At 34.2% G+C, this 24,493-nt stretch overlaps 7 protein-coding genes across 8 annotated transcripts; 3 read left to right on the plus strand and 4 right to left on the minus strand.

The window, feature by feature from the left end:
• unk (RING finger protein unk) lies at positions 1–7,459 on the minus strand. Of its 2 annotated transcripts, none has more exons than XM_090104323.1 (6): positions 7,131–7,459; positions 6,814–7,048; positions 4,645–4,928; positions 3,756–3,856; positions 3,255–3,492; positions 1–2,857 (listed from the first exon to the last, which is right to left on the minus strand). In XM_090104323.1, the coding sequence occupies exons 1-6, from the start codon at positions 7,183–7,185 to the stop codon at positions 1,770–1,772; spliced, it is 2,001 nt and encodes a 666-aa protein (XP_089960449.1). In that variant the 5' UTR covers positions 7,186–7,459; the 3' UTR covers positions 1–1,769. The 2 variants fall into 2 exon arrangements, with proteins under 2 accessions (XP_089960449.1, XP_089960448.1); XM_090104322.1 differs by having other exon boundaries at positions 6,814–7,023; positions 7,127–7,457.
• A 560-nt stretch (positions 7,460–8,019) lies between these two features.
• LOC149906299 (histone H3.3A) lies at positions 8,020–9,249 on the plus strand. Its single transcript, XM_090104504.1, has 3 exons — positions 8,020–8,175; positions 8,333–8,620; positions 8,704–9,249. The coding sequence occupies exons 2-3, from the start codon at positions 8,339–8,341 to the stop codon at positions 8,830–8,832; spliced, it is 411 nt and encodes a 136-aa protein (XP_089960630.1). The 5' UTR covers positions 8,020–8,175; positions 8,333–8,338; the 3' UTR covers positions 8,833–9,249.
• Positions 9,250–9,719: 470 nt separating this feature from the next.
• On the minus strand, positions 9,720–11,496 carry LOC149906300 (uncharacterized). The gene is made up of 2 exons (XM_090104853.1): positions 11,377–11,496; positions 9,720–10,160 (listed from the first exon to the last, which is right to left on the minus strand). Exons 1-2 carry the CDS (start codon positions 11,400–11,402, stop codon positions 9,773–9,775), a joined length of 414 nt encoding a protein of 137 aa, XP_089960979.1. The 5' UTR covers positions 11,403–11,496; the 3' UTR covers positions 9,720–9,772.
• Positions 11,497–11,640: 144 nt separating this feature from the next.
• On the minus strand, positions 11,641–12,679 carry LOC149906301 (uncharacterized). Its single transcript, XM_090104413.1, has 4 exons — positions 12,595–12,679; positions 12,227–12,429; positions 11,795–12,054; positions 11,641–11,698 (listed from the first exon to the last, which is right to left on the minus strand). Exons 1-4 carry the CDS (start codon positions 12,677–12,679, stop codon positions 11,641–11,643), a joined length of 606 nt encoding a protein of 201 aa, XP_089960539.1.
• Positions 12,680–13,120: 441 nt separating this feature from the next.
• On the plus strand, positions 13,121–15,020 carry LOC149906302 (UPF0193 protein EVG1 homolog). Its single transcript, XM_090104720.1, has 5 exons — positions 13,121–13,276; positions 13,364–13,541; positions 13,707–13,864; positions 14,432–14,647; positions 14,821–15,020. Exons 1-5 carry the CDS (start codon positions 13,153–13,155, stop codon positions 14,958–14,960), a joined length of 816 nt encoding a protein of 271 aa, XP_089960846.1. The 5' UTR covers positions 13,121–13,152; the 3' UTR covers positions 14,961–15,020.
• On the minus strand, positions 14,978–17,181 carry LOC149906303 (ATP-dependent DNA helicase Q1-like). Its single transcript, XM_090104719.1, has one exon. The coding sequence runs from the start codon at positions 17,027–17,029 to the stop codon at positions 15,119–15,121; it is 1,911 nt and encodes a 636-aa protein (XP_089960845.1). The 5' UTR covers positions 17,030–17,181; the 3' UTR covers positions 14,978–15,118.
• Positions 17,182–19,704: 2,523 nt separating this feature from the next.
• LOC149906304 (sorting nexin-8-like) lies at positions 19,705–24,458 on the plus strand. Its single transcript, XM_090104801.1, has 7 exons — positions 19,705–20,021; positions 20,139–20,355; positions 21,227–21,452; positions 21,694–21,799; positions 21,957–22,089; positions 22,574–22,796; positions 23,339–24,458. Exons 2-7 carry the CDS (start codon positions 20,150–20,152, stop codon positions 23,489–23,491), a joined length of 1,047 nt encoding a protein of 348 aa, XP_089960927.1. The 5' UTR covers positions 19,705–20,021; positions 20,139–20,149; the 3' UTR covers positions 23,492–24,458.
• The last annotated feature ends 35 nt before the right edge of the window (positions 24,459–24,493 follow it).

Genomic DNA, 24,493 nt, shown 5'->3' on the forward strand with positions numbered 1-24,493 from the left:
AACACAAATACCATGAAAGCTATGAGACTTGACACATTATAATAATATATAGTTAGGGTTTAAAAAAAAGAAGTCATCTAAATGCGCATATTATCCCTACACCGAATTAGTGTTAGTAACATGAAAATAACTTTTCATTATTTAAAATGTCTTAGTTTTTTTAATTATAAACACTTCTAGTTTGATTGTTCTTCCTACATTATTTATTTTGAACATATTTATTTCAATTTTTATTTTTTACAAATTAATAACTCCAAGATTACGAGCAAAGTGGCTAGTAATTTGTAAAATAAGTTATAAAACTTTTTCTTTTCATTCTTGTTTACAATATTGAAATATTGAAAAGTTCTTTCCATGTTTAAAATGATAAACAAATGGGGGAATGTACACAAAAAATGCATAAAATTAATAACAACAAACACTTCAGCGATTAAAAACGCGTTAATACACAAATTATCCGTTTTCCTTGCATGCGATTCATGGATAAATAAATTGGATAAATAATTAAATACTTTGTTAATAAATAAATAATATGCAAATTGAACACGAGCAGGCGGGAAACCCGCGTCAAAGTGCACACACATGAATATTATCGATATTTTATTCAGACAACACTACAAGTTAACATAGATAAAAAAAACTCTATGACATTGGTCCATAGACTTATTCGAGGTGAACTATATTGTGCTTCAAAAACAAGTAAGCAATACAAAAACCTCAATAAAAATGTAAAAAAAGTAACAATCAACAAGTTCCGATTACCAGTATACTTATTTAAATATATTCATTATGAACGAGCAAAAAACTAAAAAAATTCACGGTTAAAACTAAAGCCTACTAGTTTCATAGATTTAAATATTAATACGATTACTACAACTATTGCAACACTCCTTCCATCAACTGACTTCAATTAATTATCAAAATATCAAAAAATTATCTGTGATTGTATGATCTGTATAGTCTATGGTTGATGAAAGAATTGCCACAGGTAATAAAGATCTCGTACACGCGTAAAATTCACGATGGCGGAACAACCATTCGTCTAAATAAAATAACACCGAAAGCATTGTGTAACATCAAAAACGCTACAATTTACCATGCACTACGATAAACTTTGTTTTATGAAAATATGTAGTAAACGCTATATAGGTATTAAATATTCATAATATATAAACTGTACTTTATCTGTATTTGAACATGTTTACTCTAGAATCAAATTGCTTTGGTGTAAATTAGCTCACCATACTATATTATATTTTAAAAAGGATATTTCGAAGCTATACCTACCACATAATTTGTATAAAGCCACAATAATTCCAAGTACATATAATAGATTCGTTATAGTCAATAGTAGTTAAATATAATATATAGTAGAAAACGTAGCGCATTTTATTTAGTCATCTATCATTGCTGTTCTCACTTTTAAGTAAATTTTGATTGCATAATTCCTTAGTCATTCTTCAGTGGCAGTCGATTCGAAAAACTACAAAATGCTCAACTTTATGAATAATTAATATTCTGTTTCTTAACTTTCTACCGTAAAATATGCTAAAATCAAATGTTCAATACGATATAATAAACTTTATCCATATACGTAATCTACTCAAATATATAAAAAATATGTATGGTTGTCGATTTTGAGACGATTTTGAGTAGAGAGCGACTCACACCGACGAGCGCGTTTCACTTTTACCGAATTGTAATATTTGCACGATTTAACATAAATATGAATGGTTTGAGTATTATCAACGTGCGGGCTTGGCGTGGGTTCACTGGTGGTGCTGTACGGGGGTCTGGCAGTACGGGCACTCTTTAGTAGTCGCAGCGCAATTATCGCATAGCACGTAGTGGTTACACGGCGCTAGCGTCACACTGCGGGGCTGTTCTTCACAGACCATACATTTAGTCGCTGTTTCCAAATACAGCGCTTTCTCGATCTCCTCCAGGTCTGTACGCACTTGGACCTGCAGCGCTTTGAGCGCTGTGAGCGGCAAACCGCGCAGTTCACGACGACCAGCGGCACGGGATGCTTCGAGCTCGCGTTTTAGATTCAAAGCGTGTGCTAATGCTTCATCGCGTTGTCTTTCTGCTAACGCCGCTTTGCGTTGAGCTTCATCTGATTCCCTTTGCCAAGCTTCACACGCGGACCTCGCTTGAGCGATGCGTTCATCCCATCTTGCAGCCGCTGCTCTAGAGGCGACAACTTCTTCTCGCAATCTAGAAAGTTCCGCGGGCGCTGAAGGTGATGTCGCAGCGAATTCAAACGCACCCGCACCCGCTGCTCCAAAACTACCCGCCTTTATTGCATGTGAATTAAACAACCGCTCCGTGTCATTTGTTGCGTAACGTAGAAACGGGGGGAGAGGGGAACCACCACTGGGAGGACTGAAACCGCGCAACGTCGGTCTTGGAATATTAACTGGCGCTGATCCACCTAGCAGACCTTCACCATCTGATAGATCGCGATCTAAAGACGCCACTAAATTCAACGGATCGTCAAGATGTAAGTCATCTAGGGCGTTACCAACTACTTCTTGTAAAACTGTCGCGTCAAATGTAGATCTAGGAGGCCAAGATGGTTGGGGCTTATCATGTTCTGAATATGGCTGTAGGGCTGATGTTTGTTGCAACGTGCGAGGGTGGGCGGAGCCCCCGCTAGATGTGGAGGCGCACTCCGAACCATCGCCGCTACCGTTTGCGTGCGGGGGAGACAGTGGACGCGGGAGCCCTAGCGCTCCGCCGAGCACTCCGACGTCGTTCTTTTTGTCGTTCGGTAGAGCGGAAGATAGTAAATCCGCCAAATTAGTCCCGCATTCGAGTGGTGCAGTCAAATCCCGGGTCGATGTTAGATCTTCAGCTGTAACAAAGAAAAGACATTTTTACACTGTTTACATGACATGACATAGTTTATAAAGGTGTCGTATCAATTTTTTATGCAGCACTATGAAATTAAAATAAAAAAACATTTCACATGATGATTTAACATACAACTGTTATTTAGACTTACATTACTATATTACCAAAAAAACTTTAAAAAAATTGGTTGTCTGTAAAGTCGGCTTACTGACGATAGTTGAACGTGACAACGTCCGTTCTGCTTCTTTGTCGCTCGTTCCGCGCTCTCGCTCGCACTTCAAGCCTTACATGGAACGCCTCAGAGCGAGGTAACGCCGCATGAGTCATGTTTTTTCGTGCGTGCAGCCGGCGCTATCGAATTATAAGACGTTGTCACGTCAAAAACTGCAAATACTCACGTTCAACATGTGCGAACGCGCAGAACAGTCCCCTGGGGCAGTAGCCCGCCTGCTGCACGTCGTTGCACTTGGTCGACTTGTATATCTCCGGGTGGAACTGCTGCTCGGTGCGCGTGTGGCAGTACCCGCAGGTATCGCCGGCCTCACAGTTGCTGGGCTCGCCCCACTCCTCGCCGTGCTTCACGTTGGGGCACGGGGTGCTCCGGTACTTGTACTTTCTTGGCGATCTGCGTTTATCCTAAAATAATAAAAAAATTGGTTAAAAATATTTATGAACTAGTAGAGAGATTATAAAGTTTATATGTTTGGTAAATATCTTTTCACCTAAAGATAACTCAATAATTCATGAAGAACATAATATTACAATATTAATACGGGAATATTTCCACAAATCGACGTGAGGTTATATTGTTTGTTTTTTCATTCATCGAGAAGCAATAACCAAGCAAAAAAATTTTATTAGCAAATACATAATTATAATGAATGTATCTTCATACTTACTTTACTATTGTGATACTGTGGGCAGGCATAACCTTGTCTGCAAAGCCTGGGCGGTCTTTTACAAGGCTCAGTTTTATATGATGATAGCACATAATTCGTATCTGCAATTATAAAATGCTATTAAAAAACTGCGCAATCGTCAACGACTTTTTAAAGTGCACTAAAAATAATAGGATGCACGCGCATTTTACAAAAGGACAATGAGTCAATGACGAAGTCTCGTACAAAATGTTCTTGACATAATTTTTTACATGTAAAGTGAATGTATGTTTTGAATTTTCTAAAAAATACTTAATACAGGTACAATAATTAAACTTTACGTTTATTCAAATGGTATAGAAAACGTTGGAAATAATACATGTAGAACATGTATCCTCCGTAGTTTTTATATTACTTTAATTTGTGTTTTTCTATGATTTTAAGTCAGAAAAAAAAAACTAAAATTCACTGCAGCCTTGAAGATGTAATAAAATATATGTAAATTATTTTAGGTTGTTGTTCATTTTATGTAGAACTTTCAAATTCGTTGTCATATTATTTGATTTATTTTTTGTGGTTTATGTGATTATAAATTATCTAATTAGTTAACGAAAAAAATCTAAATAATTAATTGAATGGAAAAATAGAGTTTTTATTTTATCATTGTGCATGTACTGTACTCAGTCACTGGAGACTGATTACTATACATATATTGTGTTTTTTTTTTTTTGTAAAAATTAGGGAGCAAGGATAGGACAGGTTATAAAATTATGACAGGACTTTGCCTCTTAGCATATAAATGTGAGACATATAGCTAAATTTTATAAGTTTTGAACGAAAAATGCATAGAAAACATACAAATAGGTATGCACGAAAACGACTACATAAATGAAATAAAACTCATAAGCACCTTGCCACTTAGGGTCTTCATTCATCAAATTCCGTTCCCTATCTAACGCGTTCGGAGCCGCCGCGTCCCCATCAGTTCCATCTGGGTTCTCCAGCGCTTGCAATTCTCTCATATCCAACACCGGGGGGCGAAGGTCCGGTGCTCCGTGGGCGAAGGCACAGTGCGCCCCGTTCTTGGTGCATAGCCCTCTCGCGTCTGTGTCGTGCACGCACATGCATGTCTTGTAGTAGCGGAGGTGATATCGACGCTCCGTGTCGCCAGCCGTTCTATGTAGGTAGGGGCAACTGAAAAGGATCAGGGTATTGTTATTGATATTTTGACTGTGTGGTTATAGTAAAAGATATTACGCAAAATGAATTATATTGTACAACATATTATTGGTTATTGATTTCGCCACATGCTGATTCCTTTTCATGATGAACTTTTAATTTCGATCTGTATTTTTTTTTACCATGTATAAATGAATTCTATTCTATTTTATTCAACAGAAAAATGCAGGCCTGAATTAGATAAAATTTTTTCAAACTCAAACCTTTTAATTAATTCAATAAAACTTCTAGCAGCACTTTTGAATTTTTGTAACATAGCCATTTACTACCAGTTGCTCTCTTTAATACAATATTCTCATCTGTATTTATACCCACATGTAGGGTTACAAACTCATTTTACAAGAAATAAAGACAGTAAAATTCTGAGATTTTATTTTATGGACATATACGGTTGTATAGAAGCATAACTTATCAATTTAGTATTTTTTTAAAGTGTGCTTTTTGCTGTTACTTATGATGCTGGAAGCACAATATTTATTATTTTACTTTTTGTCCTGGCAAACATTGTACTGCCATATTCTTGTTCATATTTATCACATTTTGTATGTATATAGGTAATTTATTAAAAACTAGCAGTCCTCCCCGGCTTTGCCCGTGGTACATATTTACATTTTCTCTACATAAGAACCATCCTCGTACTTCAAGGATTATAATAAAAAAAGAATTATCGAAATTGGTCCACCCCTTCATGCGTAATGCCGTGGCCAAGGAAAACTCATTTATATATATATATATATATATATATATATATATATATATATAGATAGATTATGGCTTGTAACCTCATAGGAGGCTCATGTCCCAGCAGTAAGAACATATATGCGCTGTCAGTGATCATGATGATAATTACTAAAAATACTTTTCAAGTTGAGATAATAAACATTTCTTTGGTGTCATTACTTGTTAAATGTTACTAGCAATTAACTACAATGCATATTATACAGGGTGTCCCACTGTTGGTATAAAAGGAGGTTATAGTTTTGCATATGCTGAGTACATAAAAAATACTTATAAAATTCCAGATGCAGTTTTTTTTTAAATAGATGAATTCTTAAAACTCTATGTTTACACCCATAACGAGCAACCTGCAAGCTTTGCTACCAGCACGTGACCTATCATTTAAGATTATGTTTTCATAGACAAAATGCTCACATTAGAGGAGCGGTATTAGAAAAATTTTTTGATGTAATTTTGTTGTTTAAGTATGTTTTACATGATCAGTGAATGCAGAACTACAAGTCCCTTCGCACTTAGTATACAAATAGTGGGACACCCTGTATAGCTTCTTAACTGATTAAATCTATCTAAAAACATATTATGATTAATAAGGTGGTGCTTATACAACAATATAATTTTAATCTTTAATTACATTTCACATTACAATTAAACCTACAATTAATTTTTTTTGTATAATTAGTATCATCAACAACAACATCATCATTAATTAACAAATAGTCTTATTAGTGCGCATTTTCATTTTTAATTGAATGCTGATAAGTAATTTTCAAAAGAAATGTTATGTTACTGTCAATTAATTTGAATGTATGTAATGCCGCAAAATATAACATAGTAAAGCAAAAAGAACAATGGGCTAACAAGGGAACAACCAACCAAAATAGAAAGGAACTTGCGATTAAAATACGACAGCAACAGTTTATACGATCTCAAATTGCCTGGATTATATTTCGGTATTGGTAAACAAAATTTTCCATGAAAATATTGTTTTCAACCTAACTTACCCATATTCTATAAACCATCTTTCATTAATAATATACGTCTATAGCATAATTTCAAGCATTCTATACGTGCAATATGTAAGGGGAACAAAGCTTCTACTTACTCGTCACCATCTTCACAAATGCCCGAAGTCTCGTTATATTTGGTACAATAGTTGTCAGCGCTATAATTGAACGTTCCATCCCGTTTTCTTACGGGTCTTCTACGTCTCTGATTATTAAAATGCCAATGAAAACATGTGAAAGGCCTATGTTGTGTACATTTATGTTGTAGGAATGATGGACACTGTTCGACACGAAATTCCTTAAGATATCTGGAAAACGAAACCGCTGATGTAAGTGAAACGCACATCACTGGAAACCGTATCACAAACGCTACAATCTTAAACAACAATAATAACTGAAAGTGATTATTACTTATAATGATTTGGTTTTTCTGTTTGAGCTGTCAACAAAGGCTTAGATTCCGACGGCATTTTGTAGAACTATTATTGCGCCTCTCGCGTCGCGCAGGGCACGCTCACCGATGACCAATTAAAATTCAATATATGATCACGTGATAACAAATATTTTAGAAAGGTAACAAACGAAAATAAATTCCTAATTAAGAAAATAATTCACACTATTATTACACTACATGTTTCGAATAAATGTGACCTTGAACTTAAAATATATTTATCTCGATGTCGGTTCAAGCAAAAACACAAAAATTATGAGAAAAACATCGACGTATGTCGTAAACATCATTGACAGGAATGTCACGCTGATGTTTTCTATCCGTCTCTTTCACTCAATAACTTCATTAATTACGACAAAAAGAAATAAAAAATAGGTCGATCAGGGTTTTTTTTTGTATTTCATGAAGCAGGAATATTTTGATAATATCAGCTATCAAAATGTGAAAATTATCCAACCCTTTGTATGTATTATTATTTATTATTTTTAGTTTTAAATGGAACTTACTCAGCAAATGTATCAGCTATAAGGCTATAATATGTGTACAGGTATTAAAAATTTCGAAATATTACATTTTTTTAGTTTTTAATTACTTAAAAAACTTTAAATATAACGTTTAATTTGCGATTTTACTTTTGTTTATAATTTAGACAATTTAACTGAATTTAATTTAAATTATAACGTTAATTCTATCCAAATCATTTTGAATGTTTTAATTTTTTAAATATATATCGCAATTGTATTTTTTTGAGGACAACACTGATCACTACGTTTATCCAATGAAATTGCAAAGTTTGTTTTAACCTGACCAATGGTAAATGCTGCTTTTAGTCCAATCACGTGTGTTGAATTTTAGAAATCCTGACCAATACAGTAACAGAAACAAGGCGTCAGTGTTCGCCCGCCATTCTCTCGACGCCATCTTGAACTGTGCTTGAGCATATGATCGTTGTGTACTTCCAACAAAATCGCGTTTAAATTGTAAATTTTTGCTTAAAACATATTAAAAGGTGTGTAAATTTGTATTTTAACCATGTTACGCTAGTTTGACAAAAGAATTTACGCTAGCATCTTTCAATATCCGTTAATTGTTATTGTATCAACTTGAATGTCGCAACATCGTTGTTTATTATTTTCTATAACTTGTTCTATTTTATTTCTTTGCAGTAAAAAATGGCACGTACCAAGCAGACTGCTCGTAAATCAACCGGAGGAAAGGCTCCGCGTAAACAGTTGGCGACAAAAGCGGCGCGAAAATCAGCGCCCAGCACTGGGGGGGTAAAGAAGCCCCATCGTTATCGTCCCGGTACAGTGGCCCTCCGAGAAATCCGTCGTTACCAGAAATCTACTGAGTTGCTTATTCGTAAGCTGCCGTTCCAGCGACTCGTGAGAGAAATCGCTCAAGACTTCAAGACTGACCTTCGGTTCCAGTCTGCCGCCATCGGTGCATTGCAGGTAAGCTTGAGACCTAAATGATGCATCTTCTAATTATATGTATCCACATTTTATTAAGCATCTATTTTTCATTTTGTTTGCAGGAAGCCAGTGAAGCATACCTGGTCGGCCTCTTTGAAGACACCAACTTGTGCGCCATTCATGCCAAACGTGTAACCATTATGCCTAAAGACATCCAGTTGGCCAGACGGATCCGTGGCGAGCGGGCTTAAATAAATAGATATAGCGTTAATGTACTCTATGATAAATTATTCTTAATTCGAATAGACATAATTTCTATAACATTTTTTTATAATGTTTCCCATTAATAATTCATCTTAATTAAACTTCATAATGTAATCATTATTGTTAAGGCGGCAGAACTGATTTTGTTTTTTTTATAAATATGTTTGTAATTTGTAAGTTAGACTGTGTTTGTACAAGATATACCTAGCTCCGCTAGACTTTAGTTGGTTCTGTGAGATCATAACACCTTTTAGCGTTAGTCTTGTGCAAGGACATAAAATATTTAGTGACTTGTGGTATGTATAGAGATTAGGAAATTTTGACCGTAATTGTGAGTTCATTTGGAATAATGCACTGTACTTGTGTAATTAAGATACTTGGTGTTAAATAAATTAATTAGAATACATCAATTTGTTTTTATTGAAATCCTAGTATTTTGCCTGTGACTAGCCTATTAAGCATTCAAAATGTGAGGCATAGCTAAATTATTTAATATGCAATTAATTAGACCATTATTATTATATTCAAACACTTATCTCTAGTGGCATTCAAAAAAATTTTTCATTTTTTTCAATGTACCCTACATAAAATATTTGTTATTTCATCTAAGATCAAAAACTTGTTCTGGCTGACATGAGACATTTTACATTATGTACATTTATCAATAGAAAATGCGAGAACCATGAATTTATCTAAAATGCCTATTTCATGAAATGTCATAGAAATCTTATAATAACAAAATAATATGGTAGATATTAGCTGAGAAATAACCAAATGAATTTTCCTGTCCTCACTTTGTCCATTAAGTCCAAGGTCTTTAATGCCTTGTTAATTTCAAATGATAATACAAGTTAAAGGCTTAAAAAAACAAATATTTAACAATCACAAATCAATATAATTAAAAGATTATCTACAAAAATACTATTCTTATTGAGCTACAAGTTTTGCTTCCTCCTCTTCAATTTCTTTTAGACGTTGTTCAATTTCAGCGACACTCCTTCCATTTTCTTTATTGAACCTATAGCTAATTAGTAACTGCTGTTTTTCTAAGCCCTTGAGTCTGTCATATAATGTTTTTTCGAATTCAGAGTCGATATCACTTTCTTCGCGAATCATACAGAAGTATATCAGGAAAACTGCAACGCTTCCAACTACACTAAATGGCTGATACCAGGGCATGTTTCTTGGTGTCGCTAAAATCGGTCTTATCCTAGCTTTAGCAGCACCACTGGTAGAAAATTTTATGGGTGCATTCTCGTTCACATTTTCAACTTTGTTGCTAAATGATCTTCCTCTGAATATTCTAATGTAATTCCTGTAATTAAATAAAAATATTATAGAGACTCTATATAATATTTTTTTTATTATTATAATATATAGAAAAAAAAAAGAATCAACAAAACAAATGTTTTGATTTTGAATAGTCTTAGATAGTTCATAACATACTTGTTTATTTAGGACATACAACAGTTTTTTTCCAAATATATAACAAAAATATTATGCTGATATGAATGAATTATAATGTGAATTTTCCAATTTTGATGATATCATCATATTTTATTCAATACGATGAATCATCATTTTTGTTTAACAATAACATAAAATGACTAATTACTATTGATTCCAAGTAACTGCTAACAATTCATGAGTACTTCCTATTCAATTATCATAACAATTACGAAAATTGCTGATTTTAAAATTAATTTTAAATATGAACAAGATTCATTTTTAAAGTTTAAGTACTTAAAATTGTTGTATGACTCATGTGGAAGAAATAATAGGAAATGAATGAACAGTAATTATTTTTATTACTTACTCAATGTTACTTGGTTATAAATCTAAAATAAACATTTTGTTGTGCCACAAATAGGACATTACACATTGAATTATTTCTTGAGTATTTTAGTACACTAATAATATAATGTAATTATTTTCAGTGGCTTAGTATAGGACTCCACTTTAGTAGACCTTTTTAATGTTAAGAAATTGAAAATTCAATCATTCGTAGGGTAGACAAAAACACAAATACCTGAACAGACTTCATATAATATTAAACTGAGGAATAAATAGCTATTTGCTAAAGATCCTTGAAATAACTCTTATGCCGCGGCCACACATTGGAGATATTTGCACCAACGTAACGTTTTGCGCCTAATGCACCAATGTATGCATCAGTACTTTGACGCAATGTCTCGTCCATCGTCTTCGCTTCTCTGCTACCACAGTTGGGACTGGCCCAATGAGCTAGTCTGTTCCCATTGATTGGTTACAAAGTTGACATTGAAGCCAATGTATAGTGCAGTAGTTTGATCATTTCAAATTATAGCCAATATTGGACGCAAAGTTGAATCCAATGTGAGGCCGCAGCTTTAAGATAAACAAGGATATAATAATATCTCAAAAGAAGTAATTGCGAGGTTGGTCTTTCTCAGGATGAAGTTATAACGTAATATTAGTTAATATTGTGTAAAATTAATTATCCCTGATCCACACATAGACAGAGAATATATAAGTTTTTACAAGATTATTACCTGAATAGATGGAAATTCTTATTCATCTCGTGTTATTTTAATAAATTACATAAATATTTTGACTATTGATTTCTTCATAAATTTGACATTAATCACCACTGGGCTGTCATTGTGGCCGTCTTATTGACAGTATCAAAATTGACATATATTTTTTATTAACTTTTTTCTTACCTGGCTTCATGGCATTTAGAAAAATAAATTATTTTATGTGTAATCTTTGTGTAATATGCATACAAAAATGGTTTAATCTTATAATTATTACTATTAGTTTTGTTTTAGACTCGCTATCTTTTCCAGAGAGTAACGTAATGCATTTTTAATTCTGTAAAAAAGTAGGAGATTATAAAATAATCTATTTAAATTCTATGAAGGCATGAAGATTAAAATTGATACTATTTATGACTACAGTAATTCTAACCGAATAAATTCCTCGCCATTATCAGGCTCGGCCAGTAAGCGGTTTTTTTCTGCTATAGCTTTGTCTCGCCTTTCGATTGCAGCTTCTAGCCTACCAATATTAGAAACTGGTTCTTCAGGAGATTTCTTGCTTTTATATTGCATTGGTTCTGAATACACTGGTTTCATTAATAGAGCCCACACGTTATACTCATCTGACGTTTTTTGTATCGTTTCGCAAAAAGACGAACGAATACACCAAACTTTGGAGATATCTTGGTTCTATAATAGGGAAAATATAATTTTGATCAGCCTTCTTTTATACCTAACTGTTATGTTTATAGGTTCAGTAGGTAATAGATTTTTTACCGTAAACATGAAAAAAAAATCTTGGAAGAGACAGTCTTCTGATAATACATGATAATATGTTTACATAATAGAAAGTGGAACTCACTATTTTATGTTGTAACTCTATTAATTCCATTTTAAGCATCTCTATCTGAGTTGAAAGAGCTCTATTCCTAATTTTTTCAACATTCAATTGAGATTTTAGTTTGATATTTGTTTGAGTTATTGCACTTTCTTCCTGAGAATGTTTTTGTATTTGAGTATTTATCTCTTTAATGTTACGATGTAGTAATGCGATATTAGCTTCGACTGTAAATAAAAAAATATATTCTTATAAGTAATCATTAATTAATTCACGCTCAATTTTCCAAATTCGTATCATAACATAGTAACTCAATGGCTGATCAACCTAATCATCTAATTATTATAGAAGTTAGAACTAAGAACTACTATTAAATAAGTTAGGTAACCTACATTCACGTTTTTCTTTTAACTTTGCTTCCTTATCTTGTTCTTGTAACTTAATTTTTTCAATGGCTGAACCAACCGATTTATCCATTTTTCTGAAAAATATTGGCTTTGTAGTTCTGTGAATGAATAAAAAATGTAAAGCGAAAGTTTATTTCACGTTTCAATTCAACAATTTCAAATTTCAATATAAAAATTTCCCGCCACTATTTTATTTTTCTCGTTTTTTTTTTCGGAGGTGGTTGTCGCAAGGCTGGAGTCTAGTTTATTCATTTCTTGCAGAACATAATTTAAATATTTCCCAAGGATACTCTTAATAAAATTACGAATCAAAATAAATATTATTAATATTACAAGACTTAGATTGTTTGAAAAACAAAAATTCGCGTTTAGGATCGCGAATCGCGGGTGGCTTTTCCACACACTTTTCCATAATAATATTGTCTATGCAAGTTGTTTAGTCAATTTCGTAACCCGGGATATTTTAAAATTGTACAAACACGTATTTTGTATATTATTTAATTACAATATCGCATGTATTGTTTTCATAATTAAGTAATATCAATGGAAACACCAGATACAAATGGTTATGTAAATGTAGTCTGGCCAAGTAAGAGCGTTCCACATGGTGGTATTTTTCATACCAGAGTTGTTGAACCTTCAAAAACACAGCAGCAATTTCTTAAAAGTAAGTTACCTGAATGCAATATTGCAAATCACTGTATTCTGAAATAAATTTATTATGGGTGGTAACTACATAACAATTTTTCTACAGTATTACTAGAAGAATCTAAACTTTCAATCGCCCAGCGAAAGAAATCTGCATTAGCCCTTCGCCAATATGAGGAAAAAGAACCTCCACCACGCGTTGAAATACCGATGGTTCGACCTAGAACATCTCGACGACGCTCATTATCAGCTATACGTGAATCTGGAATATATGAAGCTGCGGAGTAAGTTACTACTTATAAAAAAAAGAAATTGGGATACTTAGTATAATATAAATTTGCCTTGAAAATGAATATTTAGGTTTTATATAACTACCTAGTTACGCCCAGTAAAAATAGATTCTTCCTTCAAATTTAATACATTTATTAAATTGCATAATATTTTCAAAGCTATCGACCGTTAAAACGCGGGGAAGACCGCGAGAAGCTAAAAGACAATTTAGCGCACAAAATGGAATATGGTGACGAGGGACAGGTACCACCAGCTGCTCCTCGTAGACGCAAGTCTCCGCCAAGATTACCCACCAAAAAGGAGATGTGGCATGAGTGTGAGATATTTTATGTCATGTTAGAACATTGTATAGTAGTGCTCTATACATAGTAACTGCCGATTGTTCCTAATTAAAACCCCGTCCGATTAGGGCCCTTCTGGCCTCCTCCACTCAAGCGACAGCCCAAGCCGAGGTTCGAGATCCCCGTCAAGGGGGGACGCCCTTGTGCATGTCGCTACCAGGGTGAACCTTCAGTTCACCCCCGCGTCCGCGTTAAAATGTAGAAGCCCTTCTGGCTAACATTGAGAGACACCACACAAAAAAAAAATCCTGATTAAAAATTAGAATGTTTTTTTTTTTTAATTAACAATTTCTACATACTACTTAGTTCTAAAAAATGATCAAATTTTTTCACCGTCATGTACTTAGCAAGTTATGAAAAGTTACGTACCTATGTTATGTAAAGCAAGTTACTAAAATGAAATAACTCCGCTATGTAGGTAAACTACGATAATCCTTATTCAAGTTTAAACAACAACATTATAATAATTGATATATCCTGTTGTTTTATTATAATTATTTTATACACATTAATAACAATAATACAAAAATGATTACTTTCAGTGGTAACGCAAATAAGAGAACGAGCAGAATGGCTCGCTGAGATGGAAGACCTGGGCCAGGGTGCTCCACATCGTGAAGTGATAAAGGATCAGATAGCTGAACGCATGAGGGCCCTAGATGCGTTAGGACTGGAGAGCGAGCCTTGTACGGCAAGGTCTAAGGGATCTGGATTTAGTGTCCTTCCTAGTGTTAGGTCAAATGCTAGTGCTAAATCAGGTTAGTGTTTCTAAAAAGTAAAAAAAAATGAACTGTGTCTTTGAAAGGATATTTCAAGAGACGGCCGCATTGCATTATTTATTTATTTTATTTTAGTAAGTAAAGTTATATAGCTTAGCCCAGTCAATAAATGTAATTTTTTTACTAGTAATTCTTAATTTTATCACTTTCAGTGAAATCCAATCAATCGAAAAAGAGTCCAGACAAGACTAAATCAACAAGGACTCCAAAGAGGCAATTGAAAAAAGATGAAAATGTCGCAGCATACGAAAAACTTTCGCCTTTACAGTATTCGCCTAGGAGAAGATTGTAATAATAAAATTACTGAAGTATGGTTTATATGGATATTTATTCGCAACTTGTTTGGAGCATTTACCAAATTTTGTGTGCTGCAGATTCCATGGAGAAAGCATATGTTAAATTGCTTTTTTAGCATGAATTCAATAAATATTATGAAATGTATATGGTGTTTCAGTCATCATCATCATCATCTATTATTATAGGTTTTGTCTTTTTTGCTGGTTTATCACTAGATTTACTAGATTTTCTTTTCACAGAATTAGTTGCTTCATTTGTATCAGATATTTGTTCAAAATCCTTAGGAGCTGGTCTATCCAAATGAAATTCAGTATATTTTCTAATTGGCATTTTGAATGTGAAGTTGGCATCATTAATTGCCTCCATATTTGGACCTTTCTTTAAATAAACAACAGTAGAATATGCGGTGAAGTGGAAATCTTCAACTATATAACCTTCTATTAACAAATATGCAATTACATCCTCAGCTAAGTTTCTGGAGAAATTTGGCTCTTTTCCACTGTGTCTCAATGGGACAGGGCCTTTGAGGAACCAGGCATCTATAAGCTTTTGTGCTGTTAATTTTGTTTGCTGTTTGTCTGCATTGTCTATTATATTTGCCAAAGTTTTAAGGTGTGATTCCAATGATAATTCTTTTGTACTACTACTTGTATTGCAACAAACATCACACATTTTATTACAATCAGAATTGCCCCAATCTTCGTCAAAATGTTGAGCTATTAGTTGTCGCCTACATAGTGATCCGTTAAGACAATATTTCACCATTCCATACAAATGTTCTAAACTTCCAACAGATGAGAACACCATAGCACTAACTTTAAACATGTCCTGCATTCTATATAATGTTATACATTCTGCTCTCTGACCATCTCTGCCAGCTCTTCCACTCTCTTGGTAATAATTCTCCATAGATTTACTGATTGTATGATGTATAACAAATCTTACATCAGGTTTATCGATACCCATGCCAAAAGCTACTGTGGCAACAATAGCTTGGTAGTGCTTATCATGCCATTTCATATGCACTTTTGACCTTGATGCAGATTCCATATTGGCATGGTAACATCCTACTTTTAAGCCCCTTTTTCTTAATCCATCGGCTATATCCTCAGCATCTTTTATACTATTTGTATAAATTATGCCACTTTCATCCTTATACCTATATTTAAGTAGTTTTTCAAGTATATTCAGGCATTCATCTTGTGATGTTGGTTTTTCTAATATCCTATAGTAAAGATTTGGCCTATTAAATGTTGATTTGATAACTAGACATCCTTGTATATTAAGTATTTTTTGGACATCATTAAGAACATGGGCTGTAGCTGTGGCTGTTAATCCTAATATAGGTACATTAGGAAACATATTGGATAAAATTCCTAGAAATTTGTAGTCAGGTCTAAAATCATGTCCCCATTGTGAACAGCAGTGCACTTCATCAATTGCTATTCTCTGTAATCTACCTTCAGCAAAACATTTTTGTAAATTGGCCATGAATCTTTTACTCTTTGCCAATCTTTCTGGTGTTACATAGAGTAACTTGATATTTGTATTTTTATCTTTTAACAGATTCAAAGCTGCAGCAGTCTCATCTTTAGGGCTTGTACTAGTCATGAGCATAGCTGGAATATTTTTCTTTTTCAATGATCGCACTTGATCCTCCATAAGTGAAACTAAGGGAGATATAACTATTGTAATTCCGGGTTTTATAAGCGCTGGTAGTTGATAGCAAAGACTTTTCCCAGCTCCAGTGGGCATAACAACTATCGCATGTTGCCCCGAAAGTGTGGAATTTATAGCACTTAACTGCTTAGGTCTAAACGAATCTATCTTAAATATATTTTTAAGTGTATTTTGAACATCTTCCGACCATTCGTATTTATTACCACCCCAATCTACTTGGGCTAATGTATCCGATTTTAATTTATTTATAGATTTCTTGAGAGCGCTTTTCCTTTCGTGTAATTCCCGTTGCTTATTTCTCCATTTGGATATTTCTGCTTCTACTTTAGCGAGTTCTTTATCGACCTTTTTAACTTCTTCATTCAGCTCCTCAACCGTCTGCATTTTGTTAAAAAAAAGCTTATAAAAATATTTCTTGGAAGATCAAAGAACAATGTCGTTTTTTTTTCTTTGTGATCGCTGTTACTTTTTCTACAATATTACGTTTTTAAATAATTATAAAGATTAAAATTTGTATTTCACAAGCATACCCGCGACTTATATTTACTGTCAACTGTCAAGTGTCAACTGTCAACAACAAAGTGAACTGTCAAGGCCCCAAGGGTGAGTGAAGTACTAACTTGACGGCTTTCAAATATAAGGCCCTAATACACTATTCGATTATATTTTAAATCTCGATGAATTTAATAAAAAATAAAGAAATTGTATAATATTTAACTATGGACATTGTACATGATTGAGGGGCCGCGATAGCTACCCAGTCGTTTTCCGCATTTTCCGTCTGCTAGTAATTATTCTCTATATTTCATTCATAATTTTATTAAAATTATTTAAATATCGATAAATTAATTAGGTAGTAATTAATTTTATTATGGGCTAGACTAAGGGCTCGACAGTATAAGTCGCGGCACGTAAGTCTAGCGGTGACCTTCAATGTTTTACGGCAAGTTCGCCTTTATTTCGTTCAAATAGATCCCCTCCACTTCAATATGAGCGCTAAACTTACGTGCCGTGAGATCTACCTATGCGTACTAAAGTATGAGTAGAGCATTAGAAATATTCGTCGCTACCTAAACTAAAATGCAAATGAAAGATTTATTTTGCGCAAACGTAAACACTAAATAAAAAGTTGATAATCTATGTATTTACTCGACTGCCAGATAATGTTAGATTATGGATATGTGAAGATGTGAATTAATGATTTTCTCTTACAAAAATGAATAATGGAAATTATAGCGTTATTGAATTTGTAATTCTAACTTTCACATCTTCTCCCTAATGGCCTGAGATTAGAATATCAATATTATCCCCCACCCCCTTGTTAACACCCCCTAGATATTTAAACAACATTAGGACAAAGGAATCAACTTTAAAGAACACCGTTATTTGAACTTATACAAGAACTACGCTCTTGTATCAAAGATTAGACCTACTTATCAAATAAGGATATTGTCCATTAGTGACAATGAGCAAACTGATCTATACGGTAGTTGTTATTTGGGTTGCCAAACATGCGGGTCACTATCATCACTTTGTTCTTAATGTAAGTAGCTATTTACGTAATACTACGAGCACTTTTACAAACTTATAACCGACTAGCTTTCCGTCCGTGGCTTCGCTTGCGTTATCTGCCTTATTTTAAAATTAAGGAATTATATGCTAAATCCTTCCTCGAGAACCACGCTATTCATTGGTGTATACAGTATTAAAATTGGTGCAGTAGTTTTTGGCTATAACTTGAAAAGATAGACGAACAGATAGTGTGAATTGTAATATAAAATGTAAAACGCATTTTTTTTGTTATTTTAGTCTTCATCATTGTATTCCTGAGAAGATTTCTTTGCTAATTCTAGCCCGTGGAGGATCGAAAGGAATTCGTTTAAAGAACCTTCGTGAAGTTGGAGGGATTACCCTTTTGTCCCGCGCCATCTTTGCCGCGCAGAATGCGGGTCTTGAAGATATTACGGTATCCACCGATCATCCTTTGATAGCCTTGGAAGGTGTTAAAAGTATGTACATATTATGATGCAAATGTAAGTAGACTATGTTGGATTAACACCGAACTCGGGATACACAAAAAATGTAGCATTTAATAAGATTTAGTATTTTCTAAACGGTACGAACCAGAAATATCTTTACGACATTTATTTGTATTTTTTTTTTGTGTAAACGAAGTGTATTCTATATTTGTTTTTAGGACGAGTGCAAATTTTCAAGAGAAGTTATGCGACTGCAACAGATTGGGCTCCTTCTATATGGGGTGTGCAAGAATTTCTTGAATACAGGCCGGAAGTGGATATTTTAGTTCTATTGCAAGTGACTTCGCCATTCACTAACTCTAAACATATAAAACGATCCCTAGAGAAACTTGATAGCCCGAAGCCGTACGACTGCATTTTCTCAGTAACGAGGTACTTACAAATAAATGAACAAGTAGGATAAGACGTATAATTTTAAGTTAGAATAACGAAGTCCGGCATTAGGTACAGTCACACGACTGCAGTGTAATAAAATTTAATTATTTTCCTTTACTTACTTACGACAAATTATAAACTCAAAGTTGTGGACCACACATTTTTTAAGCACTCTATTTTATTTACTTTCCGTCTATTGTAGGAGCTATAAACTTCGTTGGAATTTATGTGATCAAAAAGTTTATCCAGTAAATTTTCATCCTACGAGACGACCCCGACGTCAAGATTGGAATGGCGAGTTTATAGAAACCGGAGCATTTTATATTTCGAGAAAATCTATCGTGCTTCAAGGTTTCTTACAAAATAATAAGTTAGTATTTACCTTGTATTTACTAAGAAATCCTTATCTATATTCGATATCCTATTAAACAACACTTTTCTATTACTACTCCTTGAATGAGTCCCGAGATGAGTCCTATTTTTTTATCATCCATATCAGTTTGAATATACCACAGATAATAATATAGACGTCGCCTCAATAATGTGCAATTGACATTTACGTTCACACTTCACAGACGACAGCTGACCGCTGACGACGTAGAGTGAGAATGAACCATTCTCCCTCTACGGCTGACGAGAACTGTCAATAAAACATCAAAAAAGTTTCGGAATAGTTTCGAACTTTGCGAAACAAGTTATTTTCTAAGTTTTTCTATGTAAACTTTCTTACTTAATATTGTTAAGACAAATCTGATTCTTAAATAAAATCCTGTATAAAATTACTACGTTACGTATTGTGTACGTGTTACAGTGAAATAAAAAATAAATTCTTAAAATTGCTCTGTGTATGTAAATTACAGTTGTACGATATGTGAAGTAACGCAATACGAGAGCTTAGAAATCGACACCGAGTACGATATTCATATGGCGAATGCTTATTTGTCGCATAAACATCATTAAAGGTTTGTATATAGAATTAAACATAAAAAAAAAAATATATTTTAGTGTTATAATTGAATGATCTTTAGAATTATTATTTTTTATATCAAATAGTATTGTTAATACTTTTATTTTTACAGAATAATAAACAATGTCGAGGAGTGTAGAAGAAGTAACATTTGAGGATTTAGAAGCAACAGATGTAATAAGCGTTGAACTGGTTCCTGAACGGAAGGGTTTAATTTTAAAACATTGTGAATATTATGTGAGTTCCCGCAGACATGGCACCACTGTGACAAGACGTTACAATGAGTTTGCTCAGCTGTATGACGTGCTTGCTGCTAAATATCCGTACAGGTGTGTAATGAAATGTGTTAATTGTATCAATAGCAAATTATTTTACGTGGCGAATAAATTTGACTTTAAATTTTTGATTTTTAATTATTATGAAATGAATTTATTGATAGCATGTTTGAATGTTAGTGTAGTTATTGTAAATTACTGTGTAATTTTATACTCATTTAAAAATCTATTAAAGTAACTATATCATTTATTCTTTATTATAATTTTAAACAACCATAAATAAATATAAACAAACCTTCTTAGCCCAAGTTTTTAAGAGAGCATCTCAATAAAATAAAAATAAAATAGCATGTTTAAAATTTTATATGAATAAAAATCTAACTAATATTTTAAATGCGAAAGTGTGTTTTGACTACGATTTTATGATTGGTTTTTGTGTCTGGAGATAGTTAAGCCTTTAAATATGCGGGCGAGGCCATGTGTCTAGTTTTGTATAAATATAATTATTATTTAAAATATTGTGGGTGGATACTGTTACCATTATAGGTAACTTTGATAAATCCTTATCAGGGTATAAATGGCTTTAGTCACATCCTCTGTTGCAATTTCAAATTTAATTTTTTTTTAATAATATTTTAGGACAATATATTGTATTTTTGAATGTGTTTTTTATTGTACTTGCACACTGAATGTGACTTCATATTAAAAATAAAATGCATTAAAAACAAAGATTCGGAAACAAAGATAGTTCTGCTAAAATAAAAGATTTTTAATGCGAAAGTAACTCACGCCTCACACCACTGAACGGATGTCCCATGGGCCATGTCCCATTAAAGTCTGTTAAAATCAAACTTTTTTCTATAGTGAAAGGAAGTACAAAAACTTTGGATTTTCTTTACAATTTACCAAAATAACACATTAACAGGGCAATATGCGGTTTACCTCCCAAACGCGTGGTCGTTGGCGGTGGCAGTCCTGTATTCTTACAACGTCGTCGTGCGGCTTTACAACGTTGGTTAACTCTCGTCGCGCGTCACCCAGTGTTGGCACATGATGCTGATCTACGGACGTTCCTGTGCGAGTCCAATCCGAAATTGGATAAGCCAAAGCATGATGAGTTTGTGCTCGCTGGCACGCAGGAGGATAGCTCTGTGAGTTGATTGTTGTAATAATAATTAGCTGGTAGATTGCGTAGCTAATTAATTTAGGTAATTATCATATAAGTGAATTAGAATAGTGTTTGTCAATGATAAAAATCTCTACAAAGTTACTTTTTTCCTACAACTTTTAAATTTTATATGGCTAGTACGTGAAAGAGATAGCACTAATATTCACATAAAATTTTTTGGATTAAACTCATGAGATAATTACTTAGTAAAATATTTATTGCAGAGGGATATGACGACGGATGAAATGGAAGCTACATTTGCGGGCGAACAAGAGCAACTCCGACTTGTGCAGCTCGGTTTGGGGAGACTTAGCAAGATATTTGAGAAAGGTGTGTCTTACTATGAAAATATATAAAATATGCCTTAGATAATACTCAAAAGAGCTTCTAAGTAAATTAACATGTATGCATATATTATAGTTGAACTAGATGCGGCTATGAAATAATATTTTTTTTTATTCCTTTTAATTTTTTTTTCGCAATTTAGCTGAAGGCCGTTGCGAAGCAGAGCGGGCAGATATCCGCGAACTAGGCGCAGGACTACACGCGCTATCTGCACCGGCCGCTGCGGACTCTCCGCGGTGGGGCAGTATCCGAGAGGCACTGAAGGCTGCTGCCCAGTGAGTAGTTGGTTTTTAGTTTTTTTTTTGAAGTGAAAACTTCTTTAGCGGCGTTGGGTATAAAATCTTAAACTCGCGTCAGGCACAGACACGTGGCCTGATCGAAAAAGCGTAAGACGGATTTTTTTTTAGCCCTTATATTCCATGCGTAAGACGGATACCATTCCAAAATATCAAACATGCTGAACGTTAATAATCAAGTTTTCACTTCTGCCGGCACTCCCGGAGTGCAACCCGTCTTTTTTTTTCTATTTATTTGTCTGCATAGCTTGCACGCAGAACGCATGGTGGTATCGGAGATTGCGACATGTCACTTGCACGTGGAACGTGGGCTACTTAACCATTGCAATTCACAGTGTCGTATTGTCTCTTTAGTGTGTCGCCGTTGAGATTGTTTCGTTAAAATCCTATAAACTACTTATAAGTATCATTTTTTCAAAGTTTCTATAGATTTTTTTACCATTTTTTTCTCATTTTTCCAAAGATTGGCGCTCGACATGGGTGAATCCCCCGAGCCCTCCGACGATGAGTCCATTCAGCGCCTCCTACTCGCACTAGACGCGCTATTAGCATACAGAGAGCTATGTTCGCGACTCACACGTGGCCTCCATGCTGAACGTTCTGCGGCAGCTGCTAGTGCGCCGCATAGTGCCGCGTCGCACCTGTTGCGTGAGCGGCATCGGTATGCGATGAAGTGCGCAGTTGAGGTAAGTTTTAAAAATAACAGAAATATATGATAAAAAAAATAAATCGTGTTTTGAAAATTAGAATATTTGTTTTTTTTAATCGTATCGATCAATATAGATATCATTTGTTTTTGTAATGTTAATAGTGTGTTATTTTTTTAGTACAATTTTCACATGTTTTTTCGGAATGCAATGACATCAAAAGAAAGAAAGAAAATAATACATTTATTTGTACAGATACACATTAATATAAATTACACACAAAAAAATGTGTGCGTATACTAGTGTACACACGTAAGAAGTGAAACTTCTTTATGTCCTTATTTTTCAAAAAATAATTTTCTATATGCAACTTTTCAGAAATACGTCAATCACGCGTGGTAGGAATAAAAACAAGATGGCGCATAACGGAAAAATGTTACACTAATTTTTTTTCCAACCCAGATAAAGAAGTTTCACTTCAAAAAATTAAAATTATCATACCTACACGGTACAAAATGGATAACATCACAATGTTAATTAGAACATATTTTAAATATGTGGTTTTTTTTTCAATATACTAGGAGGCCAGGATAGCGCGAGTGTACGCTCTATCAGCACTCGAGTCGCTCCCCGAGCTATTGCACGCACACGGCACCGCGCACGCACGAATCGCTGCCTGCTGGGCCGATCTGCATACTGCGCTGCGGCATAACGCTAAACCCAACCATCGATAGACAAACATATGCCTTGACAATATTATGCTAAATATTGACACAGTATATTTATTAAGAAAAAAAAGTCTTACAACAAAATAAAAATTATAAATGACAAACAAATATACAAATCTTAAATAATTAAAATCAAAAAGTACCAGGATATCATAATAGCGCTGGAGTCGCTCCCCGAGCTGCTACACGCGCACGGCACCGCGCATACGCATATCGCGGCTTGCTGCGGCGACCTGCATACTGCGCTGCGGCATAACGCTAAACCCAACCATCGATAGATAACCCTAATTATAAATAAACGTGCGTAATATGCAACTAAATATTGACACGGTAATTATTATCGAAAAAAAAATGTCGTTGTATCTTATTAATGCAACAAAATAAAATTTATAAGCGACAATATAACAAACAAAACATTAAAAACATGCGAATCTTAATAATTAAATTCAAAAAGTACCAGGATATCATAATAGCGCTGGAGTTGTTCCCCGAGCTGCTGCACGCGCACGGCACCGCGTATTTTCACGCGTATCGCGGCTTGCTAAGCTGTCTTGCACACAGCGCTGCGGCACAATGCTAAACCCAACACTAACCATCGATAGACAATCCTGATCATAGACAAAAAGACAAGAAAACTATCTACCTATATCTTAAAAATAATTATATAAAAAAACTTGAGCGATGTCAAGGGACATCCGGATGGAACGAAATGTTAAGTTAGAGAGAGACAGACAGAGAACCCCGCGCACGTCGCACGGCCGCACGGCTTACAACTCTAGCAAAAGTGTCGTGACAACTTTTCGTAAGAATTTTTTCCGTCTAGCCCCCTTTCACAACGCGCGATAAGGAACTTCATTCCAAAATACAAATGACAGTGAAACCCACCCCACACACAATCAAATCTAACCTAGCTATGGAGATACACAGTAGCATTCTAAAATTGTAAAAATATATACCAGTGTATTTCCTAATTGTATGAATATGTAAGTATATTTTAAGGCAACAATT

Source organism: Colias eurytheme, chromosome 8 (genome assembly GCF_061535395.1).
Source record: "Colias eurytheme isolate Ceu_HAF_F1 chromosome 8, ilColEury1 Martin Lab GWU primary, whole genome shotgun sequence".
NCBI lineage: Eukaryota > Metazoa > Arthropoda > Insecta > Lepidoptera > Pieridae > Colias > Colias eurytheme.